This window comes from Acanthaster planci, linkage group LG18 (assembly GCF_054643075.1).
Source record: "Acanthaster planci isolate LZ-2023a linkage group LG18, COTS_SCS, whole genome shotgun sequence".
NCBI lineage: Eukaryota > Metazoa > Echinodermata > Asteroidea > Valvatida > Acanthasteridae > Acanthaster > Acanthaster planci.
In genome coordinates, this window is record NC_141794.1 from 2,394,071 (window position 1) to 2,420,733 (window position 26,663).

Here is a 26,663-nt window from a genome sequence, read left to right on the forward strand (position 1 = left end):
TGTGGTGTCGACAATTTGAGATTGCCTCGGTCGTCAACAGTCGTCTCAGTTTTAGTCGGCGAGATGTGGGGGGAAAAATAATATTTTCAACAGAACACCAAGTGGTGAATTAATTGGATGTTGCGGGAAGGCGACGGACCGTGAAACCAGTGACCTCAATGGGCCACCGTCAGATTTCCTCCAAGTGTCTTGGCCTTGTAGAAATTAAAAGCCCCCAACCCCGTCATTGTCGAGAGACATTAAAGTGTGTCTTGTAACTGACAGAATTCACCGTGTCTCCTTGTCATTCGTTCTCAGCATCCTCAGCATTTGTTCTTGTCCAGCGGACGCGCTGCGCCCGTCAGGACAACAAGTTGAATCCCGTCAAATCAGGCCTCATTATGGTGAATCTTGCATGAGGAGGGTTGGTTTCCAGTAGCCGTAAATTGATTCCGACTTAATTATACCCTGCAGGAAATTAACGACATTAACCACTCGCAAACAGATCCTTACATCCACTCTTACCGAATCGATCATCATCAATTCCTATTCATAAGCAACTTATACGCAGACTTATTTTCATTGGAAGCAGCTGGAAAGTTTGCCTAAGAATTAAGATTGCTTCATGACTGTGACGGATTCGCTCAGTTCCACCTCCGAAACCAACTCGCTCACCTTTGCACAAGTAGTTTTAATCAAAACAACAGCTCTGTACCAAACCTCATCGCCATTTATGGCTCCGCTTCACAACTTAGGCCATTAACTATATGTAGGCCTAATGGAAGAAATGTTTAGACATTTAATCCTTCAAGCCACGTTTTGAAAGAATTCGGAATTCTTGGGAAAGAATTCAGCAAAAAGAGCATTTTTAAAGGAATGTGGCTTTTAGAGTGATACCACTCTTGTAACACAGACTGGACGTAGGCCTGCAGTTTCTCATTCTCTGGCCTTAAAATACCCTATTATGAGGTGGAGTGGCGTTTCGTATTTTCCAGATCTATCGCAATCTCAGATTTTTGTCAGAGTGTTTCCACAAAATGATCCAGATTGCCGACCTCCCCCAGTAGCGTGACATCACCTCCCTCCCGACCCAAGAGCCCCTACCGTATTAGCAGGCTCCAAACTTCACCACAACTGGCGGGCTTTGGCTCCCGGCGCCCCGAAACCTACATGCTAGGGATTCCTTTTCCGTTCGCATACTTCTAAAAAAAATCGTCATATCAAAGTCACACACGACCACCGCGCGGTGCATCGATGGCGGTGGGGCAAAAGCCGCGACGATGACATGCGGCATCTGCTTTGCGTTGACAAACAAACTTTACTCGTTTGTGTTAAAAATGGGCAAGGAATAGACTACTGGGTCCTTCGACTTGAAATTTCCCTGGCACTCGGTGATAGGCTCAGCCAATCTTGAGGATCACAGACCTGACCTTGTTGTCTTTGGTGTCTCCTTCATCAGCGACTTGATGAGTTTGGAGTTCCGTCAAGTGAAACCCAAGACCAATTGTGTGTGCACTGATTGTTTATATTGGAAAAATGAGCATTTCGGACAACCCTTGAACTACTTCTGTCAACCCGATACATATTCATAACGGAGGTCATTGTACGGGGATTTGGTTTCAGTATGGTACACCCAAACCGTCCACTTCACGGCCAGAACTGCTGTGCCTGGTTACCATCCAATATGTAATTGATATCAAAGGAGGACACCAATTCACATCCATCAATCGCCCGTGACCATGATTTTGCAGTAAGACTTCGACAGTGCTCCACATAACATCACTAATTATATCGATTCGTCTGAAAACAAGGACAAGTTGTGCCGTGCACAGGAGAGAAAGTCAGGATATTGAACGACGGTGAAGTTATACTCAACTTTTACAGTGACTTGGAAAGCAGTTAACCACAGCTGTACGGGACTTTTGAATAGTCTCCAAGAATTAGTGAAAGTAGACTTCTGTGATACAAGTCGTTTTAACGTGAGGCCCGGCTGAGTAATATTTTAATATTTGGAAATTTTTATGATTATGTTTATTTAGATGCTTCGACTTGAAAAGAAGTCTCTTTCCATGTCGTCGTTCTCTGCACTGTATCCATTTCTGTTTTCTACAGTGTCCATTAGACAGCCCAGCGCACAGCCGAATTACCGCCGATTCCTCGCCCAGCTGCAATTTGTATCTTTGATTCCATTATCGAATTACATAAATGTTTAAGCTCTTTTTAATGGTATAACCTTCCCTACCCGCGTCGGTTTGCAATTGGATTACCATTAATTTAAATGATAACACATTCTGAAAAGTGTTCCTTAAGCGTATAAATACCTGCCGAACCTCCCTCCCTCCCCCCGAAGTCGCTGTCTTTTGCCACGAGGCTTCTTCCTCGCCTGGGCGAGCCTTTCCATTTGCCTGGTTGTATATCCGCTTGAGAGGGTACGGGGTGTAATATGCGTGGCCCAACGAGGCATCGCCGCCGGTTGGCGCTCCAAGCTTCATTAAAGATAACCTCTAGCGCCGCCTTTGGGCCAGACAAGGAGAGCCGCGAGAGATTTACCCCCGCGGGGGGGGGAAAAAAAGAAAAAAGCCCTTACCTTAAACGGCGACAGTTTGTAATTGGCACTAAACGGATTGGCCGTGGAAGTGCGGAGGGAGATGTAGGAAAAGACTGGGAGGGGGGGGTGGAAGCCAAGCGTTTTTTGCCGGTAGGAAAACGAAGCTTGCGGGCTGGTATACGTACTTCCATCACATCATCCGATAAGGACGCAGACGTGCATTAACAGCGGCAGAGGACGGATGATTGGCCAATTTGAATATCTTAGCAAATATTTCATGCGGATTTGCGTTTGTTTACACGCTGCAAGCTGTGCATGTTTTGACCATCGTTTATTATTGCGCACACTGGGGTCTCACTTCTTCCCCTTCAGGCGCATAGGTTATAGTGTTCACATTCATAAGCTAGGAAAAAAATCGTCATTTTGGCATCGTTAACATTACATGTAAAATGTTAAGCGATTTTCTTACTTCAGTAAGATGTTATAGCGAGCTTGCTTCTGGCTTAAGATGGCTTCTCCAACATCACGCTGAAAACATTCTATAAGTGGGTTCTGCTGTCATTGACGACAACTGCTCTTGTCAGAAGAAGACAAGCGTCCCTTGCCATACTGACAAAACTTTGACAAGAGATTCATAGACTCACAGGCCATAAGACAAGATTATCGCTTTAATGAAAAAAATAGCCCTTGTCTGGTCATACTAACGAGATAAAATTTGAGCTGTTCACTGCTGTGCCTACTGCCGTATCGATTCCAACCATCCGACCTCGACTAGCTCGATTGCGCTGGTAAACTGTTGGTCTCTGGTTCGAATCCCATCGGAGCAAGCGCGAGTTTTTTTTATGGCAAGCTCTTGGAAAGCACTGAACACCGGGCTCTTTAACAAGTGATTTCTTGTCGTTACTCGACGAGGGCAAAGCAAGTTTTATCTTGTCAGTGCGACAAGCTTTCGCCGTGAGTGCACCATTTCAGTGGTTTTGTTTAATCTAGGGATGCCTTTAAAAGGTTTGCTGCTAGAACAAAATAAAGACATGCAAAGGTGACTGCCCGAAATTGGTCAGTTTGTTTGCTTCCGTAGCAAAGAGGAGTTGCAGGGAGCCGGCTTGTTTTATCTTAAGAGATTCATGAAATGGACCGCCTAAACCGAAGGCGGGAGCGACACCGCTGATGGCCATACCTCAGTAAAGAATACATATTAACGCAACAGAAAACTCAAACGGCGCGCACACCAAGTGTTTGGTCTTTTGTGATTCGCTAATGTTGCAAAAAAACCTTCTGCTCAAAGCGAAGTTTGCGTCTCCTCAAGGCCCTGTCGGGGTTAGTTTAGCATCTGATATAGAGGTCAAACTGGCAAGGGTCACCTCTGCGACGTTGGGATTTCAACATTTCCCTTGCAGAGAGGAACATTTGAGATTTTTCCCGCGCCAGAATTTGATCGCTGCTATACTGTATGATGTTAATTTGCAGTGTGCAGAACCATTTAAAGCGTGTAGTTGAGGACAGACTGAGGCCCGGTGAATCTTGACTCTAGGCGCCACGCCTCTGGCTATTTAGCCCTGCGCAATTGAAGTCGTATATGCTGTCAAACTGCAGACCTTTGGTCTGCGATGTAGCTGTTTCCACCATTAAATGCACAAGTGCAGACCGTAAACAAAGGCATCATACGAAAAATTTGATGGTGAAATTTATGAGCAAAACAAAAGCACATTTTAAACGTTTTAGGCGTCACTTCATTCATATCTACCTTCAGTCGGCTGCTCATTGTGTCTTTTTTTAGTCCTCTCGTCCCAGATAATACCATCCAATGGATGCAACCCCAAAAGTCGCAAACGGTTCAGATTCGTAAATAGGTAGAGATCAGTTGCTAACTTCGTTTGAACCTTGACGCCCAACTGCGAATCTCCTACGAGCTGTTATTAAACCAGTATCAGGCTTTGTAAATTTAACAACCGACGTGAAAAATAGACCACTATACTGAAAAAAAATCTCCTTTTTTTGCCACGCGGCGCTATATAAAAGCCCCGCCAAGAATGACTGATTCATCGAAAATAAAATCTGTCAGCGAGCGCTGGGGGTCCTCCATTTTCCTTCCTACATTCCACGTCTCTTTATGCTGCCTTTATCTGTCGCTTTAAATCATTGCTAGGCCCTAAACAGCGGATACGCCTGTCTCGAACTCGCTCCCAGCTAGAGAGTGTTGGCCTGATTTGAAGACTCCTCGTCATCCAACTCGGTTCGTAGTATGAATTAAAGCCAGGCTGGTTTTTATTTCAAGGGGGGGGGAGGAAGGGTTTCTGTGTTTGACAAGACAATTTGAGCGGAGACTCGGGGAGTGCATGCTACGCGAGGAGGGGGGAATCGCGGGGCACGGGAGAAGATATATCGGTGAGGAGTGAGCGGTGATGAGCATTGGCCACGAGTTCTTCATTACGTTCAGTCGCGTTGTAAAACAGGCCGCCAACCGGGCCCGCGCCAGAATCAAGTGGGACAATCTCAGCTTAACGCCGGTGATGAGATACGTTAAGGTCGGGAGAGAATGCCCCGGGGCAAAATCGCCTGACTTTGCCGCCAGAAGCCGTAGCTTCCGGCTATACGGGACCCGCCGATAGTCGTTGTTGTCGCTCGGCTCGGGGGGGAAAAAAATCCGTCTCTGAGGCAAAGCCCCTCAGCCGAATCCCTCAGCGGAAATCTCCAGTCAGCAAACCAGGGGACTGAAAAAAAGTACCGGGGAAAGTGGGGTAACACAAGTATGGCGAGTGGATAGGTTGAGACGCCATTTTGTAACCTCATCCACCGGAGCCGGGGAACGGCGATACTCAACTATCGTCTTACGCCGCGGCCGGTGAGACGTGTATACAGTGCAAGGGCGCAATGGCGGAGTGCCTCATTTTCTTCTTGCAACAGAAAATCCAGGGATGACTTCAAAAAAAAAAAAAAAAAAAAAGGCTGCGAGTGGAAGGGCGCCACTTTCTAGTGGCAAATCCAAGAGTAGAAGGCTTGGTCCGCTGGCCTCTGAGGCACATCGCTGAATCTCGCAATAATGACTGATGTGGCGCATCCACACATAGCCGACCGAGATAATAGCCTTGGTATAAGGTTTCGCTCCCGTGAAATGTCATCAATCAATTCCAAACTCCATTTTCCCATTGTGGGCCTTAATGTTGTTCTATTATGTAATAAAAAAAGGGGAGAAGACAGGAGAGATGGGGGAACGTTACACCTTCTTCGCCTTGGGTCAGGAGGAATCGTCTGCCCGTGGATTGCTTTCCGTCATTCAAGCCGGGGTAGTACATGGACGCGGGAAATTAATCTGCAAAAACTAATTTTGCTACTTCATTTTCTGGTTGGCGTAATAAGCGGAGCAAGGCCTAGGCGCGCTCGCTTGCCAACCCGCGTCTTGTGGAAGGGGGGGGGGAGGCGAGCCGCAGAGCGTTGTCGCCATGGCAATCGCTGGGACCAGTCCACGGTGTGACTTTTAAAGAGCGAGATAACCGAATCATCTCGACGTGACATCCAATATCGGAGTTTGAAATGTCAACTGATATGTCGGTATAAATTATACATGTAAAACGCTTGACGATCGTGCGTGAGCTCCGGCCAGGGTTGACCCCATCTCGAACCATGCCCATACTTTCTCCCATCCTCACTTTTTTACCCCATATAGGGGGGGTTCTAAATCGATCTTAGTCGGGAAGAACTAATTCGACGGGGACCAGTTACAAAATAAATTGCCGTCCAATCGAGCGTGGCCCACTGTGTGGGCGCGTGGCGTGGTTACCTGTGAATTGAGTATGAAGGTGACGGGTTGTTCCGTGAGTCGGTACTGTGATATGTTTGAAATCCTTTATTCTGAGCAGGGATCTTTTTGCAACCAAGAAGCACTCCCCGTTACTCAAATTTGAAATCCAATTATAACCACTTTTTTTACAAGAAGACGATTAGGCATCCGGCATTCTCGGCAGAAGACGAAAATGTGCTGTTTACTCCGTGTTACTTTGGTGCATTCAGGACTGCCTAGAGTCTGGAGACTTCTTCTACATGTAGTTTGTAGGGTCAGCGTATCCCTGTTCTCAACTGGGCAACTTCATTCGTCCCATCTTCGAACGGACGCAATTAGAGCCTGTGCCCCTGGCCCTCGGCACAGAGACGCGTTAAAAAGCGAAGTTCCAAACGGCATAAGGTCTTGGGAAAAAAGTGCAATCACTCGAAGCAATTAGAGCCCCCGAAGAAGCTGGCAAAGTTGCTTCTTGCGGTTCAGTTCTAAAACTCCGTCACCCTTTCTTGTTCCTTCTGGTTGGAAGACCAACTCCCAAACTGCTTCAGCGGATAACGAAAACACAATTACTGCCCAAGGTGTTAAATGTTTGCACTGCTTTCACGCTTTCCCGAGCCTAATAGTTCGCTCGAGCCAGTTTCTTTTATTTCGAGATGTAAGATTTTTCTGTCTTTTCTATCTGACTGGACCTCGCTAGTGGATTAATGTGCTTGTAGAAGTGGAATTAATTACAGGAATATGCTAGCGTAGAGCAGCGGCAGAAGAACCCTGTGTCGGATATTTTTTCTGCTCTGTTTCCATGGAAACGGTCAATCAGAGCAAATCTGAACGGGACAGTACACGGTGGCCAATCACTGGGATCGTTCCAGTAGCGAGAAGGCAGGGGAAAAACTGAGCGCCGCCGGTGGTGCTTGGAGAATTCGGTTCGGTTAAATTGACCGTTTCGGCGTGAAGATGCCTCATGCAGTAACCGATTTCGAGACCAGTTATTCCACCTTTAACTCGGCGTGTGTGTGTGCACTAGCCTAGGGGGGTAATTTTCCCCGGAGCGTTTCGCCTGAAACTGTGGGCAAACCCAGCCAACCGTCAGAGCAAAACACCGACGGGGGTATGAAAACGACGGCCCAAGGGACGCATAGAAGACCAGCATGTCTTTCTATTATGATTATTTTTTTTGTATCTTAGTACCCTAACCTCCGCACGGATGCCTGGGGAAAATTGATGCCACTTTTGTTGCTGGAGAATGACTTTGTATCCATCTGCCCGGAAAATCTGCCTTTAATCGAGGTGTGAAACCGGACAATGTTTGACTTTGGGTCATTGTGAGCAAACAGTCTGCTGTTTTTTTTTTCATGCCGCCGATTCCAAGCGTAGTAGATAATTTGGAACTGCGGGGCATTTACTTTAGATCCAGGGAAGATGGGGCTTCGGAGGGGAGGAGTCGCCTATAGAAAAAAAGGCACTGTGTTACTGTTTCCAGCGTAGACTATGAATGAAAAGGGAGATTGCAAAGTTTTCTGTACAAAACACCACAAGATAAATATACCAAAGAACTGCATTTCCTCGATTTTCCCTGCTTCTTTGGATCGGGCGTTAATCTGAGTGCGCCCTCTACTGTCTTTTCTTAATGTAAATCAATCCCCGTTTCATGCAAAATTATCAAGGTCACTGAATGAACAGAGTGATCTTTGTTTGCGGAAAAGCATTTAATTAAGTATAATAAGTTTCTTCTCAGAATTACGATAGCCTTTATAAATTACTGTCTATACATTGGTCGTTTGCCACGATGTAACCACGACATTCAAGTTAATTTGTCGTTTCCCAAGTTCAACTGTTTGTTTGATTTCAGTGCCTTATTTTTCCCGCCCAAAAACGCCGTCGTCTTGTAGGCACAGCTGCGGTGCTGTCCGCTTGTGTTATTCTAATCGAATCACGTGCTCACTGCCCTACCATTTATACGACCCCAACGCCTGGTTTGTTCCGCCCGTCTCGGTGAGACTAAAGTCGCATCCACTCCATCTGCCCGTTGCCATGCCCGTAAAAACCTTTGAGTCCTTGTGCGGATTAAGACTTATTTTACATTCAACAAATTTACCAAAGGCAGTTTCAAGACGGTTGGCCCAACTTTCCCAACCCGTAGCAGGAAAGTCTTTCGAATTGAGGCCAAATCCCAGATTGTTATGTTCGTTCACTTTAAGAAATCGTTTCAAGAAAACACCCAATACTTCGTGTTTGTCAGTTTTGTTTCTTGTCCTGTCAACTGTCGCTCTGTATTTCGTCCGTGTCATTCGCCTGTTCCTACCTTCTCCAAGGGCTGTTTTTTTTTCACGCCAGCCGCTCTTCTGAAAACCCTCCCCTTATCGAATTCTTTTCTGCGCTGTCCAGTTTGCGATCTTTTCCTTTCACCGGCTGTAAAATATATCTATTTAATAAGAACATAATGTATTAGCGCCCCGAACACCTTGAGATGGTCCTTCCCCTCCGCCTGTGCCGCATCTGTCCGTCTGGGTAAATGCCCTCCGTTCCCCGCTCCCAACTCGCTGCGTGATTCGTTTACGCGCGCCGTGCCAAAACAAAGATGGCGGCGTGTCTTACAGTATTTTCTGTGTGAGGCCTGGCTGGTGGGGAAGAGCGACCGTTTTGCTCGTCTGCCATTAACACGCCGTTCCATATCGGGCTTGCGCTGCCGGGGGCAAACTCTTGTTGTTCCGGCAGGCAGTCGTGCTATTTTTTCCCTCTCCTCTCCTCTCTCTGCCCTTCTCCTTCTCTCTCTCTCTCTCTCTCTCTCCATCTTCACCGTCGTCGTCTTCATCTTCTTCCTCTCCCAGAGACCAGATATGAGAACGAGGCCTCTCTGCGTTCGATGTCAGCCAGCCTCATTAACCCACTTTTGCCGCTGTGCATTGTGGGATCGTGGGGGGCTTTGTCCTGTACCCTGGCGAAGCTAGCTGCATGCACACGGGGCTCGGCCTGTCTATAGTGTGCGATGCATGTGCACGGGTGGTTGCGGGGGGGCTCGGTTTCGCCTCGCTCTCCTCCAAGTCGCTGTAGGCTATGTATATGGATTGAACAATAACCAACTTAAGTAAATTTACCGCGCATGTGATTATGCCCTGCGCGTATGTGATGACTACGAGTCTGGGAAGTGTACGATTTCAATTTTTTTTCTTCTCTGGCTTTAATTTGAAGGCAAGAAGTCGAAAAGATTTGTTTAATCAAATTGCTGCGCTCGTGCACAATGGTGGATTGAAGATACCCTCTCCTCTTTTTTTTCCTGTGTGAATTCAAGTCGGCCATCTGTAAATGCCCGAAGAAGATACCGGACCGGTGCCAGGAACGATAGGCTTGATTGCTCCGGCCATGTTTTGCCTCTCGCCCTGCCCCACCGACTCGATATTAATAATGAATGTGAAATGCCACGCCGGGGATCACTCGCACCTTTTTTTTCCTTTGGACTTTTGTTTTTATTTTACGCGCGCCTCGGGTAAAACGCATCAATCAGCAGGAGGTGACGTCACGGACGCGAGAATTTACGCCTAGTGTTTACCGCCAAACTGATGTCACGACAAACCGTTTTTGGTTCAGGAACAGAATAGGACAATGGGTTCTAGGTGCTATTCTGTGGACTGAATGTGCTTGTTTTCAGTGGTACTACTTTTCAGAATACAGGGTATATCAATTTAAGCTGAGGATATTTAGTTAAGGTTTGGTTAAATAAAGCGAGAAAAACAACTAGTCGGAAATCAACGGTTTTCAACCAATCAAACCCTTCTCGGCTCACCGATATTTGTACTCATGCATATTTTATCCCGACAACCCATCCGATTTGCAAGAGAACTCAGTTTGAAAGCTGTGGGTTTTACCTCCCAATTCCCACGTTACCCATCTTCCTCCTCAAACAGGTGAGCTTGGACATCCCTACCCCCGACAAACTAGACTTTAATCGCGGAGGGCAAGCTGGCTGATGCGACATTAAGACGTGGGGGTTTGGGGTCCTAAGCCCCGGCTAAACCCCCAGCATATCCCAGGCAGGTGCTTGTGCGGGATCCCCGTGCGCCTAGCCTACATACATCCGTCAATCTCTTTCCATACTTCGGTGACGCAGAGCGTCATCACCTGCTACGCATACCAAGCCCTAAACCATCTCAGCTATCGTCCCGAGACCCATCTGCAGGTGGTCGCGACAATCCCTCCAACAATTGAATTTCCTCCAGATTTTTGGTGCTGATGGATCGCCGAATTCGGATTGAATGAATGTAAGGGCTCGTATGCTGCGCGTGTCTCAGTGGACAAAAATCAGAACGAGGGCTTGTCACGTTAATGAAAAATTCCATATAAGGTGCAGAAGACTAAACGCCATAGAATCCCAAATTTTAAGTGACACCAATGACCACTTAAATGGTGCCATTTTGTTCAACACAAAAAGAAAAAACACAAACAACAAAACAAGAAATACCGGTGTTAAATGAACACTGTGTATTTATTTGGACGTCATGGACATCACGCGTCACAACACCGCTTACATCTGTCATTGAGAAATGATGCGACACTACTTAATCTTCCTCTAAATAAACTGCCGTGTTAACATCGTATGCCATCACCTTTGGACAAGTGGCTCGTTATACATACCGTAGGGTGTAAATTCAACACCGTAGGTTTTACGGCTTGGATGAATGCTCAATACTCTGGAGTTTTATGCAAGTTTTTATCCAAAGGATTGGAACAGGAGGCTATAATGGCTACAGACTAACTGCATTGCCCCTGAAGGTTTCCTCCGTGATAGATTCCCCATAGAGTATCCAGTTTATAAGCTAAAAGGAAGCGTTACCAGTGTTACCCACGACCCTTTGTTGAGTGCGAACATCTAATATCGTTCTTCACCACGCCCTTGTATAGCCCCCACTCAAAGGCCCACTTGTCCGTGACACCTGCTACCCTGGCCTGGCCCCCATCCCAATGAAGAGGATGTATTTCCACCTGCAAGTGTCCCCCCCTTCTCTCTATCTCATTCTTTCCTGACCCGTCTTCAGCCGCTATCTGGTCCGACCCCCCCACACACACACACCACCACCCTGTCATCTCCCTTCCCGGCCTTAATGCTGGCGGTGGCCGGCTGGTCACGTACCGCCGGCACGGAAGCCATCGAGTACTCGGTCCACACACTTCATTCGGCCTTCATGCCCACCTTAGACCTTAAGAGGTAACGCGAGACGCGCTGAAGGAGGCCGGTGAACAGATCGGGTTCTCCAGACACCAAAATGACTCTCGCAGCTTCAAAAACTGGGCACAATAATATTGCCCAATAGCACAACTTTGTAAGTTGACTTTGTTTGTTTACAGTTCTTGTTGACTGTTGGTTTTCTATGCTGTCAAGAGAAACTTGATGCTAAACCTAAATAACTATCACTGCATTTAAAATTAGATTTTAATTTTGTTAATTAGCCTTGTCTAATCGCTTTTAAATGTCTCTCATCAAGCGGACACAATCGGTGTGCTGTTATCCTAAATTCTCCGATTTTCTCTAATGTGATGTGACTTCATTGGAGTCGCTTCTCTACCTCAACCTCAAGGTATTCAAAATAACCAAGGGACCAGTTTCTTGTTCTGTCAAGCTCTATCTCAGTGAAAAGTTTCGCCATCTTTCGTCTTTTGTCACTATGTTTTCATCACCTTCATCCGGGAACTCCCACTTCCGTCTCGCTTTCGTGCCGGCCTTGCCAACAACGCCAGGCGCAGTGAGCCGACCTGAAACCCCCTCCCCTCCGCTCAAGGCACCGTGGGTTATGTTGTTCTAGCATGGGCCCGCGGGCGCTCCCCTTCTCTCCCCCCTCCCCCTCTGCCGGCCACGGTGCTCTCTGCTCGGCTCCATGCCGGGCCCTTCTGCAGCTCTTCTATTCTTCTTCACGCATTATATTCCCTATAATTTCTTTTGCCCTGAAGAAGTTAGATGGCCGTATCGTGTTACACCAGAGTACCTCTCACCCTAACTATCACCTTGCTATTACCGGGCGTTGTGGTGGACTCCGCGGCTTCATATGCGCCGGTCGGAATACTCGCATTGATTTGCCCGGGCCCGCGCCGACAAAGCCAGGCGATCACCGGCTTCTCTTTGAGACACCCGATACCTCTACGCAGGGGCACCCCCAAAAAGCCCAATGTTTCCCTCATTCATATGTATGTGTGAAAATTGCAATATAGTTTGACATCCGAGACGGGGGGTAGCCGGGCCAGCCGATGGAGAACACTTACTGTGATTGATTGGAATGATTGGGTCGCTGTGTTTTTCAGTGGGGCAGAGGTAAGCGGCGCGCGCGTCGCTGGATTTCGCCCGGACCTGGCCCGGGCAGTTCAATCTCTAACCCTCGTCTTTCCTTCCTTGCCAATAGACGAAAAGAGAAGAAGAAAGACTCCCGAACCACCACGTTAATGTGATTTGCACCTCGCGCCTTGTTGTACCACCCTTAAATTACAGAACAGAGATTATTGATTAACGTGCTGCGCAAGTGTCGGAGTTTTGGGTCTGAAGTAAAAAAAGACAAAAAAATTATTTTACAAACTCGGAGTGATGCCTGTATCACCGATACCACTATCAAGTGTTACAGCCTCGGTCCGTCCGTGGGATGCCAACCTTCCCCCCCGGCCCACGGGACGGCGCGTGCAGCGAGGATGTTATGTCACTATCCCACGCTCTTTGCCAAGTGGCCGGACAGGAGGCCCTAAAACAACACCGCAGAAACCCAGAAACATACTTTCTTTCTACGCAGTCTTCTTTACCATCTACAGATGGAATGGAATCCTAATTAACTACCTTTACCGGTGCTCTCGTCCAACAGTTCAATGAAATATTTCATTCCATTTTTTTCCCCTCCAAGGTTCATCTTTTGACATAAAGTGCTTTGACGCGACTGCGCTATTTTCCGACGAGGACTCATCTCTATCGCTATTCACAATCCTCCTCATTATCGCCACAATCAAACTAAATTTAATGACACCGTAAGTGCAGGGCACTTAACTAATTTGATATTAATGCGCGTAACACACGCCGAGGCGGAAATCAGACGGCTAGGACCAGCTTGCCCTACCGTGCATAGTGCATTCACTTTTTTTGTATTGTAATCACCCGGTATTATTAATTCCCCCCCCACACCATTTTCCACTGCCTTGCTAATTAACGGCAGCCGTGTAGTTCTTTGATTATTAACTCGTCTTTTGTGCGGTCCCAATTGGCTGTTAACTACCCATGAAGATGTCTTGTTCCTGGACTCCTTTTTTTTTCATTCTGCCGACCGCTGCCGTGCCGAATTCAAAGCCTCTATCGGTCGACGGAGGCAGCGGAACGAGCTGACTGATGGCAAACCTCTCCTATCTGCCCCGTTAGTCTTTTTTGTCAACTCCCAGTGGGGTTTGTCTCTATCAACTAAAGTGTCCGCTAAATGGAATTACCCAAAGCTAATTGTTAGTACCCCGCCGTTCATCTGTCCTAACCAGCGCTTCTTTGTGACGAGGAAAGCGGCAGCTCTGGTACCGGAATTTGTTGGGAGGTACAGCCGTGGAAAATGCTAATCCCATCGCTGTGATTTTGAGCAAATAGGAAGCGGAACTGGAGAAACATGTTTCTTTAAAAGCACTCATCTGTATGAACTATTTCATAATAATTTTTCAGAGCTTTCGGAGTTGTTCCATCACAAAATGGATGCAAATCAATTCTATTATCACTGCAGTATAGATTCATAATTTTCAAGCAACGAGGACCTGTCTGGTTCGGACAAAATCGAGTAAAAATAACAGTCACCCTGATAATCAAGATATTTTTCTCAAGACATGACATGAATTCGAGCCAGGGAAAAGTGTAAGAAATCAATCAGGATGTGCTATGCAAGAATTAGGCGTCATAATCACAGACAAAAAGAAGAGCTGAGATGAGGATCTGGGAGGAATTTCTTCTTTTGTTCACAATTTCGCTTGAAAAATTCCCCCTCAACCTATTTTTAATAATATGTATATAAATGCACACACTTCAGGAAATGGTTCGTGCTCCTAGTTCGCTCTGGAGTTGACTCGTCGCGTTATAATCACAAAAGAAAATTGAAACAAAGCAGCGTTTCGGATAATTTCACGACTGATTTTCCAAATTTGTTGTCAATTAATGCACCACCCTTGTCAGGTTGCTCGCAACTGATTTACTGGACGTGTGGAAAGGGGCTCTCTTTTCAAGGTACGTTAAAGTCGTTCTTGCCCGTCGTTTTCATTACCATCTAAAAACTAGAATGCGAAGGGCTGATTAACAGGAAGCAAGTCAGCTTAATATGAGGCATGGAGGCTTGCTCCCTCACACCTAGAGGGGGGTCTTTCGTTTTTGTTCCTCCAAATTAACGCCTTGAGGTACGATAGGGGTTTGGATGATAAGGCTCGCGGGAAGCTCAAACAACACAAAGAGTTATGAAAAATGGGGCCCTTCTTAATTTGACCCCGGTTTCCCAAGCGCCCAACAATGGGAACAATGCTGTCTTAGGCTAAGCAGAAGGGTTATGCATAAAAAAATAAAACAATAAAGGAAATAAGATGCGGATGTGATGAGCCCGTGGAAAACCCAACCCTCCCCCTCCCACAATCCCTCCCGCCCCCCTCCGTCACGGTTACTTCTTTCAGCCGAGTCGGAACTGGAGCGATGTCGAGGAAATGACGGCCGGGTCTGGCGCTGCGGCTACCGGCTGGGTTGGGTGGACCGGACACGGCACTGCGCGAGAGCCACGCGCCACACCACTTCTTCTCCCTGGTCGGAGCAAGGTTGACGCAAGGCAGTTTGACGGACCCAGGGCTAAAGCTTCGGTGCACAGTCTTAGGATACTTGGGCGCGGTCGGCCTCTCGCTTACATCCCATAGTGGATCCACCAATTCCGTGCCGTGTCCACCTACGTGTGTCAAATGGTGAGTCCGCTTCATCACTTTGGTGTCGTCGTCATGTGGTGTCATTTGTCATTTCTGGCCTTCATCTTGTGTATTCTAGAAATCCTTTTCTGTCAGTGTTGGACAGAGAGGCGGGCGCCTCAGTGTTTGAAAAAAAAGTTCGTCTTTGCATTTTCCAGTCGAGTCTCCTGGTTCGGGGAAATTGACATGATGGTTGCGAGTCTCCCTGATGAGACGCAACCTTCAGATAGAAATGCTTGGTAATGCCCACTTTACATCAGCAAGGCTCTGATGCTTGAATAGAAATAACCGTTTGAGAGAATTTTTGTCCTGTTTACTCTGTTTGACGAAAGGACATTATCCACTTAAAATTGTTCACATTACACAAACCTTCTTGCCAGATTTTGCACGACAAAGTTTACTCTGATGTTTCGGCAAATTGTTGCTTGTCTTCTGAAACATACACGACGCCCTTGTCTCTTTCTGTGCTGGCGATCTTGTCAGGCGAAAGTGATTGGATGGCGAGCATTAATGAAGCGGCGTGACAACCATCTCCAGCCCGCCCGTAACGTGGAAAAAATGGCGGGACTGACATGACAACTTTTGACGCGCCGCCCGTACAACAGACGAGGAGCAAAACACGGCTCGCTTCTCCTCCTGCATATCCTATGAACCGACTTTTAAACACTCTCGCATAACTTGAGATTCCGTTTAACACTCTTTCCAAGATGAGAAAGCATCGTGTTTGGAAGGCAAAACAGAGCCCCGAGCGAAACTCTCCCCCCTGCCCCCGAGGTTTTCACCTCCCATCAGACATAGCGCGTGTGTACAGAGCGCTTAGGATCACAAGTACATGTGTTTGCGCGCTCGTCGTCGGAGCAGACTATTAAGCACTTTCCCGCTCGCGCGCGGCGCAGTCAGCTGGTGCTGATGGAAGCGGCTTCGCTCCGGTGGCGTCCCGGGAAGCGAGCGGGTGAGGAGACGGTATAGCCGGCGGACAGGCACGCTGGAGAAGAGTGTTAATATCCGTGAGCTGTCTTCTCACCTATAGAGTCTCTGTCACTATGTCTATTTACACTTCGGGTCCACACGTAGGATGCACACTGAATAAAACGAGGGCTTTTTCTGTTTCAAGATGGGGATTTCTTAAAGAGTCATTCTGCGGTCTTTCCTCGGTAAATATGGACGTTTTAAACGAGGTATTAAAATCCCACTGGTACTCTCGATGTTTGAATGAATCCCGTGTATCGAATTCCCCATTCATGCCACCTCGCTCTCGTCGATAAAACAAAGACCCTTTTCGCATACTTCCCAAATGCTCTCAATTTTGAGTTCCAACCTCAGCCGCTTGAGCGAATACAGAAGTTTTCACGGTTTTCTCGAGTTCAACAAAGCCACAGGTGTTTTTTCAAAATTAGTTCCGGTGTTATCACTCGGGACTGCCAATATGAACGACTTCTGAAGACAAAAATAGACAACATCAGGCGAATAAAACGGAAATTGACCAATGCATTATTGACGATAGAACTGATTCCCTTGGTAAGATGAAGATGACAACCACCGCAACGCGTGTTTCTGTGTGATGTCTGTTAATTTAAACATAGGCCTAAATGATAAATCATTCATCTCGAAAGTCTTTTCGTGGGGAGGGGGTAGAACTTCCGATCTGTCTCTGAATAGCAGCTTACTTCGCTTGTAAGTAAACGCTAAAAGTTTATTTTCAAAATGTATCCAAAGATGATTTCGTTGTTGTCGATAAGACATCTTAGGATAACAACTTGAAGTTACACGTGCGCAATCTAATGCACAGGTTAAGAATTAAGTAGTGGAAGCCTCTTTCCTTTTAAGAAAGAGTAATATTCAGCGACAGCAGTGTTCAAACATGTTTTAGATTTGCACATCGAGAACAATGTTTGGCAGAAGGAGAGTTGCTGTTACGTTGTTGGATAATTTCATTTTACTCGTCGACCGAAGTCGGGGAATGAGCTAGGCAAAAATTGACCAAGGACTGACATTTTGACCAAAGCTGGCGAAATTCCAAATGGTTCCCTCTCCCCCTTTCAGAATGTAGGCCTAATTCAGTATTATTTCGGGACCTTAGCCTTAGTTCAAGGCGTTAGATAGGCTGCAATTGAGTGTTAGTTGCTACTAGTCGGACAAACTGAAAAATGTATCTTAGAATGACGGGTTTATGGAGTAAAACCAGTCGATCGGACGACCGGAGTAAAATTGAAACCTGCGGATTGTCATTTCCCACCAAATGTCATGGTTCGTTTGCTCGACTTCGCTCCAGTTGCAAGATTGCAAAGTTGACGCTTTCACTCCGCACGTGACCGCTGTGGCCACTCTTACAAGAATCAGAATAAGTTAAACGTGTCATTGAGGGCGCTGTTCATACTATTTGACCGATTGTCATCTAATTTGTCTCATTAATAAATTTATCGTCTCGGATTTTCTCCCTGTTGATGGATATACGGTCCGAAAAATGTATATTCACTTCATTTCACCAGCCGGTTGAAGGGTTATTTATGAAACCAAAAGACTTTCTCTTATGAGGATCAATCCGGAAAAGTATTTTTAAAGCTCTTAAGTTTGCGTGTGTGTGTGTTTTTTTTTAAATAAGTAACTTGTAATATTGGACTTGGATGTCTTTATCTGATGTGCTCATGCACATTGTTCAATCCAGCAGGTGAAGATCAAATAAGGAAGGAAGCATTCAAACCGTGTCAAAAATGAACCAAATTTCGGTTTTCGCAATGCCTACTTTCTCGTCCAATGCAGACAAAATGAAAAAAGAAATGGAAAACTTTTGATTTTATTTTTGTTTTTCTGTAGGGAATTTGTCATTCTGTGATATTATTTTTTTTATGAAAATCATTCGCTTGTCTCACTTCAATTGAATTCCTCCCCTGTGGACTTGATGCTGTCTTGCTCTTTCGTCTGTTCACCGTCACTTTTAATTTTACACCCGCATGTCAGGATCTGTCTCTTTTTACCTCGCAAGCAAAATATTTGATCCTTTACCAGCCATCTTTCACAACTCATTTCCAGCTCTCATTCTCCAAACTCAATCATATAGTATCAACCTCTTTGACAGGTCTAGTTTACTTGAATACCCTAACCCCGCAATTCAGAAAAAGTATAAGAGGAAAAACCGAAAGACCGAATCACAAAGACACCGTAATGACCTCTCCACCATTGTCAGTGTACCGAAGAGGAAGAAAGAGGGGAGACTTGAAAAGAACTGAAAATGAAAACGAGTGAAAAGAGAGAAAATTGAACCCCAAAATGTGATTTGCAGCGAGAAGGGTTCTGGAGAAAAGACGATTATGGAAGCATTGAGCTTGATAAACAGCCGCGCGCTTTGTCCGGTCGAATTCGCGGTCGTTTCTGTTCTCCACTCTCTGTCTCTGTCTTTTTTTTTTTTCTTTTTTTTTTTTAGGTCATTTGGTTGTTGGAGCGAGGGTGTCAGAGCGGACACCTTACGGCGGTGCAACGCGCGGTTTCGCCCCAGATTTCGCTAAGCCGATTAGTAGTAGCCGGGCTCTGACCGACTGTGAACTTCACTTTCCTCATTATGCACTCCACTTTATTATTATGTTGATTATTATTACTACGACCCCCCCCTCCAAAAAGAGATTTTATATTTGACTATTTTTTTCGCAAGTGAATTTGTGGGTGGGTGTGTGGATGTGTGTGCGAGTGTGTGTTTTCAGTTACGTGTTTGTCGCCAGGGTTATTGTCGTGCGTTATGGTTGGCTTTTGTGAACTCTGTGGTGAACGCGAATGGATGTTATTTTTAAATCTTTAACCACAGAAAATCTTCCCCACATGTATACAGGGCATTTCACTTTTTATGTGACGCGCCACTTTCTACCTCTCCTACAGTCTGTTTGATAGGAACACCCATCTTCGAGGTGAAATGTATGTTTCAATATGATTGATGCATTTGCATAATGCTTTGCATACCAGGAGTATATTTCAAAAAATAAGAAATTATTCTCTGAACTGGTGCTGTTTATTATCGGGCGTGTCACTTCATACGGTTGGCATCACATGGACTCAACATATGAAATTATTTTTATTAGGTCAGAAGGCCCCGCCCCCTTTGATCTCGCAGCCCAACCGACTGACTGCGGAGGTTATCTGCATATTCGGCTCTCGTGATTACCCAACCATCAGGCAAGCCGATCCGAATGGCCTGCCGCGCGTGGCGGCATTTTAGTCCTGGGCACGGTTTGCGATTGATCTCGCTGTGATCAATCCGTTCTTCCCGTGACCAGTCCATTCGAGTTCCCGGTGTTTTTTTTTAGGACAGGTTAATTTCATGTTTTCTAAACGTAACTCACATCTCAAAGATGTTCATCATGCATGTTACGGAATCTTTCAAAACATGTACATATGTGTGTTTGCCATTTTGTTTAAATCTAAATAAACTGAAGGATTCCTGGGAAAAACCGTGCTTTCAGACTAATCGGATCTTTTAAGCGTAAGCCTACAACTACATAAAGAGTCAATATTGAAGTTCAAACTGGAGCATCTTGGAGATGTTTTTGTATATGAAGTATTTAGGAACAAATAATGTATAGAAAACGTCTCGTCTTTGAAAGTTATAGCCGCGATCTTATCCGTTAAACATTGGTAATTAAAATGGTCAGTTTGGCTGTACTGCGCGTCTCGTATATACATGTACTTGTATTTAAAGTCACTTTGTAAGTTGCACAGTGAACCAAAAATGTACAGTTGCCACGCCACAGATTATATACCCCATGGAAATGTGGAAAGGGAAAATATAAACCACCTCCAACGTGAGCAAATTCGTCCAACAAGTAAATCATTATTGTACCTGAAGTCGCCGACAGCTTTAGACGTAATTGTGTACAGTTTTTGTTGATCTTCACGCGCTGTGGGTGAGACTCCACAAAAATAAATCATTTCATATGATTTGGAATCCATTCGGTATACGTTCACCTGTCTGCGACCACTACAATGTAATGGTTGTCTTGTCGATGCTTTCATCAAATACCAATATGGCGGCGTGCTCCCTCTAAATAATATGTTGAGGGCTCACTCCGATGAGCATAATACTTTCGGAAATACTGTCATGGTCTTGTTTCCAGTTTTTCTTTTCGTTGACTTCGTGTACGTCACGATTGACTGCCACGATGTCGAGTCGTTGGGCGGCAGTAACGTGCTCTTACTAGTTGTTATGGGGAGTTTTGTTAACAGACGTAATCAAGTGGGACGTAAACACGTCCGATTCTTTGATGAAGAGGCACCCGAGTTTTAGTTTTCAGGGTTTTACAGCTTCGCTTCTCGTTCACTTTTCCTTCAGCAACTGACAGACTCTCACGTGAGGTGTGTCGACGACCCTTATCCTTTTTTTTTTAAAACACACTTGGCAGAACTGGACGACGGGGCGGGTCAACCAGGGTCAGCAAAAAGGGCCCCGTATAGATGAAAGGCAATCTAGGGTGCAGCGGGTGCCTTCATCAATCGCACTATCGAGTGGACGGGGGGTCGGGCCGGCCAGAGCCGCCGTGTCAGGGAACTTGAAAGGCGATCTCCGGGATGGGGTTACGGGCCGGCCCGGGTCCCTGGTATATATGTGGCGTCCAGCGCACTCCTCCGCTACGCAGAGTCTTATTTCATCCATTTGTCGATTGCCGGGAAGAGGCTGAGACAGAGAATCGAGAGACAGAGGAAAGATAGTAAGGAGATTTTCTTCCCCTATACATCTTGACCGCGTCACCGCTAACGATTCTGCGCGGCTCAGGATGCGAGATGCAGCGAGGCAGCAAGCTTTTACTTTGACGAAATGTACACAAAATGTCTACATTCCCTACCCATAGCCAGATGACAAAGATTTGGCCTTCTCTGTCTCCATTTAGTTGTGGAAGACACATCTAAAAGAGGAGAATCTCACAAACGTGAAGACATCTCTGCTTATCGTGATAAAAGAGCTCTGTGGATGACCATTTTTAGAAATTAGCAGACGCTGCGTGGACATTTTTTTTTGGTGCGAATTTTGTTAAAAACCGACACTTTAATCTTGCCAGTCCTGGAATTTCAGAAAATTGAGAAAGTTCATACTTTGATGCGCTTGTTTATGAATTCCAGGGTAAAATTAATTAAACAAGCATGGAACAGTGCAGCAGCCAGATTATGTAGCCTTAGCGCCCTCTGTCGATATACATGTCACAGATCCACTCAGTAAAACAATCTTTTTGGTCGAAGAATTGTAGGCTTTCTGCTGTGACAGTCTTCATCACAAGGTACAGATAAAGGCAGTTCAGCGAGGTCATAGTTTCAACCAGAATGGCATCTTATTATTGCCATGGAAACTGAAAACCATCTCTGTTTACATCAGCCGGTTTTCGACTGCCGGCAGATACGTCTAGAGGGCGCCAGCACTAGTGATTCGAGTCTACCCAGAACCCATCAGTTGATTTTTCCAGGTTTTTGGTATCCCAACTCGGTCCTCATGTTGGCATTTATGTCTTGGACGTTTCCTCCCTGAAGTGGCAACCGGCATAACATTCCTCCAGTGAGATCTCGCCCGACGCATCGGTTGTAGCGATTTACGAGTCCGGGTTTGACAGGGAGGCTAAAACTAGATATTGCGGTTAATTCTGCCGACCTCAAACAACATGCATCAATTCCACCATCGACTGCGTCTTTTTCATTTCCCATTGTGGTACTATCATCTGCCAATGCGGACGTTGTCCTACTTCCAAAATCTGATTCCAAGCGATAGTCTGTATTGCCTTACTCATTCCCTTTCTCCCACTATCTGTCCTGGTTTCAACCTACATAGATAACATCACAACAAATCAGCGTCCCACCGCTGCTAGATGGGTTTTAGCTTCCTCGGGCGTCTTCGCTTTTAGTTCTCCCAACGCCCGCAGGCTTCTTCGTCTTTCTTCCGCATTTACGAGATGTCGAACCATAGTAAAAAAAAAAGATCCATGCATCCTGTTGACCAGTTCGGACATCCGAGTTCCATATCCTCGCAAAGAGAACATAAAGCGTCTTGATTGACGTCTAGGTTCGTTCTTCAATCAGGTGGCCTCGTTTTGCTGTGGCCGCGATATGTCTCATCTCCTTCGGTCTTGCTGTCCGTCTGAACTTGTTCGTTTGTGTCATTTGGCAGTATTCACGTTGTGTTTGGGGAGGAGGTTGTAATGTGTGAGATGCAAGTCTTACAGAGCTGATAGTCCCTGCGTTCGTGAACCTTTAAAAAAGACATTCAAAGTTTTCACATTGGTGATAATGCTCGTTTGCTTGCTTGAGTTGTTAGCCAAGCGAGTTGAGTGCTGGTTGAATATTTATATACTGAGTCACAATGATAACAAATATTGTCGTGTGATTTTTGTAGTTCTTACAACAGGCTATAGCCTTTGCCAGCAGGTTGTACCCAATGCTTGCACTCGCTTTTGCAGGTCTTCTGAATTCGGACTATTTAGCGCACTTTTATTCCCCACCAGTTGATGTGTGCTTCCGTGAGAATTCGTAATATCAGATGCTGTTGTTTTTAAGCGTTTCTTTGCTTCTGCAAGTTACAAAAACGTTTGCCCAATACATAGTTGGCAACACACCGAGCGCTTTGTCCTTACTCCTAAACTCACGGCCCCGCGCCACCTTGCAATCAGGTGGGCCAAATTAGGGGGGGAAATGATAACATTTTAGGAGACTAATAAGTTTGGAGTCGGGTTCGGTCTCTGAGGCAAGTGGTTAAACCTTGTGGACACTGGACGCTGGAGTTCGCGCGGGACGGCGGAGTTATTTTACCCGACGGCCCAGCGGGAATCCAAGGCGCTAGAGATACGGTCATTTCGCGTCACGGCTCCCCTTGCAAGAAAAACAACAATAGGCCGAATGTCTCAAATTTTGGTGGCGAGATTTGTGGAGTTGGGTTACGTGTGATGCAGCCCCTTGACTACAATCTGTGGAAAATGAAAGAGGAAAATTCCCCCTTTCGGGCCTTTTTAAGGTGAGGATTCAAACAATAATTGATATTGAGCACGCCTTACTTTTACGTAATCAGAAAATGTGTTGTTGGAGTAAGGTCCCCTTTTCAAATCTAAGGTTCACCTGTGATTAAAAATTGCCTTTTGGGGTCCATACTCACACAGTAACCTTGGAGACCAGACACACGATTGTCTGTTCCTCTCGTTGTTTTGTTTTGTTTTTTTTTTGTACTTTTTTTGGAAATATGAGGGACTCATCGCTCGATGAAGCAACAGTGCATCAGTTTGTCCAGTGGGGGCGTGGTTGGCATCAATTGTCTCCTGACTTTGGGAAGACTGAGAACAGGAATGCCCGGTCCCCAGTCGCCATTTGAGATGGTGTAACTGTAACACCCTCGATATCCATGTACAGGACAACAACCAGGGTGTCAATTTAACATCACTTCAACACCACAGTGTTTTTGCAGCGGGGCCAACTCCGACCGTGCTGTGCATGACCAGGTCCCTATCGGTGCATGCGTCTCCGCCCCCGTAGCTTGAACGTCCATGCTGCGCGCGGCGTAACAGGCGAGCCGTTCTCGACTTCACTTGTCATCCCGGGGACCTTGAGACCCTTAATCAGACCACGGGTGCCCGATATTACCCGGCCCGGCCCACCTGACATCTGAAATTAATCACTCCTGGTTTTCACGAGGTCTTCGCGGACGTCAGCCGCCAGATTACCGCTTCATTATACCTGTACACCGACACGACAGACGCGCAACGAGGTTGTCCCTCGGTGGACGAACAACTCTCCTCCTCTCTCGCTACTTCTCAATATTAGTCGTCATAATTAGTGTTTTTTTTCTCCCCAAACGCTGTAATAGCGTCTTTGGTCCATTCTGTCTTCTCCCGGCCAGTCCAGTCCCCGCACACCTGTGTGTAATCAACGGAGTCCACCCCCTGGACATTTATAAGGAGGGCAAAGGACTGACCATTCCCTCCGGCTGTCCAAAGTTGCGCATCTTGTCTTCTTTTCTTTTTTTTCCTCCCCTCGGTCTCCAAACCACAAGAAGGAGAAGAGGGCAGAGAGAGAGAAGGGGAAAGTGAAGGGTGGAGAAAATGAATTAGTGTTTGGATCAGCTGCCGTGAATGGTGCGGGAGAAAGAAATGATTAATCCGCAGGGGAGAGGGGGATATTGTGGAAGTAGACCCGCTCGCTCTGTCCATGTCAACTCGTTATAAAAGTGTGAGTCACTACAACAACAACACACACATACGCGGGTACGACGAATTGGATTATTTCATTAATTCATTACTTTGAATTGATATTGTAGATCCTTGTGTCCTCTCCCTCGCCCAAGACGCTTCAAGGCTTGTAAAGATACTGAAATTTATTTGCTTAATTCGCGGGGTTTTTTCCCTCTTCTTCCTCTTCGTTTCTTGGTCAAGATGTCGAGATTTGCTAAGGACCCCTGCGAGGTTTCTTGCCCTAAACTGTCCTTAACCAACAGCACCATGCCCCTGGGACAAAGCCCTCCCTTTATTTTTAAGTCGACGTTAATAAAACCTAAATAGTCTTCGTGGCTGACCATGCAGGCGTTAACAGCCTCATGAATTATGCTCGGCCTGTGTACTGACATCAAAGAAGCTGTGCTTAAGAAACATAACATCATCAGCAGAGTGGGCAATGGTCTCCAAAAGTTACAGTCTTTCGTCTGACATTTTCCACAAGTTATGATTCTCTGAGGTACCGGACGCATACCTCATTCAAGCTTAATGTTGATAAATTCGGCGTTAACTTAAGAGCGGCATGAATTCGTACAAAATGTAACCATTTCTGTCATGTAATTGTTTACATATCTGTCAACAAAAGTTCTTAGATGGCGCAGTTTTGTTTGATCCGAATGTTTCTCCATCCGCGAGGCCTGACGTTCGTTCGTGAAATCCGCCACTCGGCAGTGAAAGTGCAACCCTATATTGAGCTGTCATTCATTGACCCAAGTTTCGGATATTAATGGCTCTTTTCACTCGAATGCTGAGCATCAATCCTTCCTGAAATGCTTTACCCATTGACTCCCGAGTTTGTGGTGTGCAGAGCGCGACTAGTGTACAGCGAGGGAAAGGCTTGAGCACACGTATCTCAGCATGCATGCCCCCGCCCCGTCGCCATTATCAATTTCTGCGCGTTTCTTGCATGAGCTCACCGCATATCGGAGGCAGGGTTCGGTGGGCTGGAACGCAGGTGTGCACGGTCGTGGCCTGGCCAGTGGTCGCGATCTATAGCTGCTTGGCGGTCAGGTCAAGCGTGTACCGCTGCCGCGTTAACCCTCTGCCTTGCACTTTCCCCCGCAACTCTAATGAGCAAACCGCACAATATTCAGGTTACAGATGTGAGTGACACCCCCCCCTCGAAATGCCAATATTCGCGGTCTCATTCCTGGCCCAGCAATCTTGACATTCCCCCTCATTCACGTCACTTTTATCGAAAATCCCCAATTGCTAAAAATGTCCATCTTCAAAGAATCTCCTTTGAAGTTAAACGCGCGATTTGGCTATTCTAATCCTGCCCAATATTCAACTGTTTGTTCAAAATTTATTTCTTAAAATTGAGAATCTTTTTTTTTCATTATTTTGTGTTATTGAAACCGTTCCTCTGTTCCCCAAACCATGATAGCTTCTCAGGTTAACATGCTATAAATCTGACCAAAGAATAAGACATATATTACAGTTCATAACATGTAAACCGTCCACTTTGCCTGTGTTATTTCTGCACGTTGTACTTGGAGCCTTGAAATTAATTATCAAATGTCCATTGGGTCGAGAGGTTGTTTATTTAGGTTTCGTTTTCGGCCAGGCAACTATAATGTGAGGGATTTACCCACTCCTCCCGCCTGCAGGGTCTCAAAGATCTCGTCTTTTGGGCTTCTCTTCTGAGCCCATGCACCAGCGGGTGGCGCGCTCGCTCAGGTTTGTAAACGGCTGGGACCTGGGCTGGGACCTTCAGGTTTTGAGGACTCTTCTCGCTTGACATCGAGTTGGGTGGCTGACGATGTTTGTTTTGTTTCCATAATCAAAACGCGGGCGTCACTTGGATGACATTCGAGTGATATCGGCGAGTTATTAGCCAGGCCAAGGCAACGAGACAAGCAGCTCTTGTTGCCGTCTTTGGATTCGTGCTTATCTTCGAGAAACACAGCTTTTGTTGACAATTTTCTGTAGGTATGATCCACACAAGTAGAGGCACGCTCTGCCCAGTTCATATCGCTGGGATATTTTTTGGAAACTTCTTGGAGGTCAGCCTTTTTTGTCATTTCTTTACTTTCTTATTTTCTTCCAACTATTACTGTAGTTGTAGAAGTACCCGAACACGGAGAAGTCTTTACAGGGAGATGTGAACAAATGTTCGATGGATTTAAATTTCGCACAAAAAAACCTTGTTCAGTGCCTCGTGCGACAGGGACCTCAAGATGCCAACTGCAACGTAGGATTTGAAAAACCTTGC

The 26,663-nt window shown here is 46.1% G+C and overlaps 1 protein-coding gene across 4 annotated transcripts in view; it reads left to right on the forward strand.

Annotated features, from left to right (window-relative positions):
- LOC110978520 (transcription factor AP-2-epsilon-like) overlaps positions 1–26,663 on the forward strand; it is a 163,558-nt gene that overhangs the window by 58,792 nt on the left and 78,103 nt on the right. Inside the window, exon 1 of one of the 4 annotated variants that reach the window (XM_087148398.1) lies at positions 15,032–15,230. The exons of the other annotated variants lie outside the window; for them this stretch is intronic. Coding sequence (XP_087004524.1) covers positions 15,228–15,230 — 3 coding nt within the window. The 5' untranslated portion in view covers positions 15,032–15,227. Of the gene's footprint in view, positions 1–15,031; positions 15,231–26,663 lie in introns of those variants that run through there. 4 annotated transcript variants of the gene reach the window in all.